General features: G+C 28.6%; 1 protein-coding gene across 1 annotated transcript; it reads left to right on the forward strand.

Moving 5' to 3' along the window:
• The first annotated feature begins 2,789 nt into the window (after positions 1-2,789).
• On the forward strand, positions 2,790-3,401 carry LOC128033678 (gibberellin-regulated protein 12-like). Its single transcript, XM_052621604.1, has 3 exons — positions 2,790-2,867; positions 2,971-3,001; positions 3,163-3,401. The coding sequence occupies exons 1-3, from the start codon at positions 2,790-2,792 to the stop codon at positions 3,342-3,344; spliced, it is 291 nt and encodes a 96-aa protein (XP_052477564.1). The 3' UTR covers positions 3,345-3,401.
• Positions 3,402-4,989: the final 1,588 nt, after the last annotated feature.

Raw genomic sequence — 4,989 nt, forward strand, 5'->3', positions numbered from 1 at the left:
TATGCATTTAATGCTTCAATTCCCAAACTTAGATCACTAATATATTTGAAAATAATTTCCAACCTTCACATTTATTTTTTAAGGTTTTAATTGATTTACAATCAAAATATAAAACACGGGATTCTCTAAATTTCTTTTATATCATTACTATCCCATAATTTTGATTTCACAACATATCATTTTGAATTTTTCTGATTATTTTATAAACCCTTTTTTTTTTTGTTTAATCACAATATTTAATTAATTTTTTCGAATATAGTAACTAATTAAATTATTACAAAATCATTTTAGAATGTCCATCAAGTAAAAGAAAATCAAAAGTCGAAATTTAATTGAAGAGATTAAGATGAAGCAAGAATGTGATGAAGACCAAATGGGTTGAACGGGCAAACCTGAATCTTTAGCTAAGAAAAAGCTAAAATGAATTCATTTTTAGCCAACTAAATGTTCTAACTATTACAACTTTTCAATTCGTAGGTTCTCAAATATATGAACCTAATAATACTTTCAATTTCATTATTTAATTAAATACCTTATAAATTATATCATATAAATAAAGTTTATCAAAATATCGTTTAGTAATAATAATTACTATCTTTTTTTTTATCAAAAGGAAAATGAAACAAATATTAAGCAGACACCATTCTTGGTGTTACAAAACCATGAGTATCAACATATAGTAAATCAAAAACCGTACTGGGTGGACAGTAAAAGACGAAACGTTGCAACCGTTGACCCCAAACCATCAATAAACTTATTGTCTTCTCTGTAGACATGTTGTATAATCACCTCCCATTCCTTCTCCATGAATGTACGAGCTTCTCGACCCAAATTATGCTCCCCAACCTTACACTGCTGGTCAACATATTAACAACGACAATGTTATCCAATTCAAGAATAACTCTTGTCTATCCATTCCACCAGGCAAGCCGAAGGCCTTCAACAACACCCTAAAGTTTCACTTCCAATGTCGAACAGGAACCAATGAATCTAGAAAATCCGACAATCTATTTCCAATTCCAATATTGTCTAACTCCTCCACAAGCGGCCATATTCGTAGTTGGTTTACGTGCGCCATCAATGTTCAACTTGTAACATCCGAGAGAATGGCTCCTCTAACTTCTCAATTGCATACTTCTTGAATAAACACTTATAATTACCCTTAAAGACTCGCTCGTAGAAGTGTATTGTTGTTGCATTCTTGAATAAACAAATTCAAGCTCCACAAAATCTTCATCAAAGACTAACATGTTTCGACGCTTCCATAGGTTTCAACACAACAACCCAAGATCTTTTAATTTTTTTTATTAATTGACAAATTTCTATTTAATTTTTAAAATGATTTTAATATATTATATATCCTAACCAATGAATGGAATATGTTATTATATATTTTTTTATAAAACTCTAAGTGAAACGAAAAAATATTTTAATATATTTTAATTAATACGTCAGCAATTCGTATTTCACAAAATTACTTATTTAATAAAAAGACATGGGAGTTTAAATTTTGAAGAATCAGTTTTCATGATTCTATTATATTTATGAAATTAAAATATTTGACACAACGAAATAATAGCTGTCACGATTTTTTTCATATGATTTTTTTCCTCTTGTTAATGTATAAATGTCATGTAATTTATTTAAGTTTTTAATATATATACATCATGCATTTAACTATTTTGACAAAGCTGATTGAGTCTTTATTTGATTAACATTGGCATTATTGCCAGTGTTGAAGAGCTGGAGAAGGGTTATGGGTAGTTCTAAGTATTGTATCAAAAAGAACAAATATAATAAGAACTTGTAATGAAATTTTAATGTTAAAAAACTATTTTGATAAATTATATTTTAATTTTAAAATATTTTATATGATTAAATAGATTTATTGAAAATTGTAGTTTCCTCTCCAACGAAAATACTTTTATGGAAATTGGATTTTTCTCATATGCCATAAGTTTTTATATGTTTGTAAAAGTTAAAATTTAATTTTTATACTTTTAAATTTAAGAATTTAGTCTCTCTACCTTTTAGATTTTAAAATTCAGGTCTAACTTTTACATCTATTAAATTTTTTGTTAAAATTAGGCTAGTTATTTTTTAATTACATGGTGAGTTTTATTTCTTTTATTTCAAAATGTCACACCAAAAGTTTAACAAAAATGATAACATTTGTAGCAGTTGAACTTGAATTTTGAAATCTTAAAAGTGAAAGAGCTAAATTTCTAGAAATAGAAGCATAAGAACTAAATTTGAATTTTAAAAAAAAATATAAAACTTATGGCATATTTTAACATAATCTAATTATAGAAAAGGAAAGTGAGGAATTGAGGAATGATTTCATAACTTTTATAATTTTATTCAAAACACATTACTTCCCTTACACTTTACAAGCATAGTGAGTACTTTTATTCGAAATAATTATATGCATACAATGTGTAGAATATATATGGTAAAAATCATCTTTAAATAAAGTACAATATATTAAACATTTGAAAAATAATTTTAAACAAAATTAATAACATAATATGAATGAATGGAGTAAAATTGTTAAAAATGTTAATTATAAGGAAAGTACAAATGAGGTGAAATATAGATAAGGAAAATGGTATGAATTAGTGTAAATACCAAAACGGAGAAATGAGGCAAAAGTTGTCATATGTGCATTAGTAAGTAAATTTAATTTTCTACTGCTTCTTCCAGAAAAGGAGATTTAGAAAATATTAGTTAATAGGTTTTGTGAGTATATAAAGAGGACACTTCTAAACCATACACAAAGAAATATTAAGATGGCTACGTTTTCTTGCCTTCCCTTTGCCTTCTTTCTCATCCTTATTCTTTTCACTTTTTCCATTCAAACAGCAAATGTACTCTACTTCTTCCCTTTTGCTAAATTTTAATTTATAAGCTTCTTTTTTTTTTAGGGTTTTACCCATTTAAAAGCTAATTGTAGTTGTTTCATGTCTACAGGGTGGCAAGGAAGGATCACTTCGCCTCCAAGGTAGAATGCAGTATTGTTCAAAGTTCCATTTACTATTAATTTCGTTGTAATAATTAAATAAAAGCTTAATTATGTATAGATTTGTCCATTGATTTGAAATTATTTTAAATATTTATGAATAGTAAAATGATTTTTTAACCAAAATCCTGTTGTATACACAGATTGTCCCAAAGCATGCGAGTATAGGTGTTCGAAAACACATCATAGGAAGCCATGCGTGTTCTTCTGCAATTACTGCTGCCAGAGGTGTTTGTGTGTTCCTTCGGGATTTTATGGGAATAGGGAGGAATGCCCATGCTACAACAACATCAAAACTAAGGAAGGCAAAAACAAATGTCCTTGATTTTGTTTTATCAAAGATGTTTGAATAAATTAGATGGCGAATTAACTTGGAGATCTTTGTCTTGCGATATGTTCCCATTTAATTCCAATCTTTTTTATAACAATATCGCTCACATTTGTGCTTCAATCTAGAATTTTTAAGTTCATAGTTGAATTAATCAATATATAAATGAACTGAATCAATTAGCTTAACCAATTGTGTAGCCTTTTGTTTCTGTGTTTGTAATCTCCCCAATCCAACCTAGATGTTAAATCCGAATTCAGAAAATTAAATTAGTCACTTAAATGGTCCAGGAAGTTATTGGAGTTTTGAAAACAATTATTTTAGAACCTTTGTTTAATTTAGTGGAAAGCTTAGTTAAATACCGTTTTATTTGTTCCTCAAAAGTTTAGTCATAATTTAGCAGCGGAAAAAGGTGATATTTACTTACGATTTTTATTAAAAATCGAGGTTCATGCATAACTACTTAAATAGTTCATTCAGCATGTTTTAAGAATGTCAATGCAATGCAATTTCAGTTTAACGGGAATAATCTTACCCATACTCTGCTACACTCCTCAATAAGAGTTCCACAAAACTCCTCCAACCATAACACTCCAATTTGTGGTTGAGCCACCAATATTGCAGGTTAAAACGCTACCAGTAGTTGTTATTACACAAGAGGATTGCAGATAAAAGCTGCCAATAAAGAAAATTATGGATAAACCACTAGTGCTTGCAGGTTAAAACGCTACGAGTAGTTGTGATTACACAATGTATTTACAAATAAAAGTTGCTAGTAAGTTTGTGGATAAATCACCAGTGTTTTCAGATTATTGAACTACCAATACTTCCACTGTTCAATCGTCCCACCCCATACATTACAGTATGTCATCTTGCAACAGTATCATGTAAAATAGTAATCATGCTCATCATGTTTTCAGTTCATTAGTAGCTTTAGTCATGCTTATCATGTACTCAATTTAGTAGTAGCAATATGCATGTATATCATGTAATAAGTATACAATAGTACAAGTAACAATAACAATTCAACCATGATTCAGTCAGAGTAGGCATGTAATAGTCATAAATCATGCATATAAAATAGTAATTTAGCCAATTAAATCACGAATTCCAGCATTATTCATAATATATCAGGGACTCAATTAAATGAAATAAATTACTAAAACAAAACAGAGATCATGTAGGGACTAATTTGAACAGTTTTCAAAAGTTCTAGACAAAATTGTAAAATAGGGGCACATGTCCGTGTGACTAGGCCGTGTGCAATGCCTTATGTGACACCCCAAACCCGATCTAGACGTTATTGCCGAATCTGGAAGAATTACATTTGTTTGTTTAAAAAAAAACCCAAAAGTTTAATTCTAGCTTTTGAAATCGTGAAATTTGAAAAAATCATTTTTAGCCAAAATACTCACGTGTTATTTTGGAAATTACACACATAACTTATTCATTTCACAGAGAAAACCATTAGTTTGAACTTGTTTTAAAAAACTTTTGCTTCCAGAATGTGTTTCAAAAACATATGTGTGGCAAAACTCTTATGTATTTTTGGTCAAATCTTTTGCTCGAAAACACTTAACTTACAGTAAAATCACTTAATAACTTATTTGGTTTCGAAGTGAAATTTTAGAGATTTAATTGA

The sequence above is a fragment of the Gossypium raimondii genome, chromosome 10 (genome assembly GCF_025698545.1).
Source record: "Gossypium raimondii isolate GPD5lz chromosome 10, ASM2569854v1, whole genome shotgun sequence".
NCBI classification, from domain to species: domain Eukaryota; kingdom Viridiplantae; phylum Streptophyta; class Magnoliopsida; order Malvales; family Malvaceae; genus Gossypium; species Gossypium raimondii.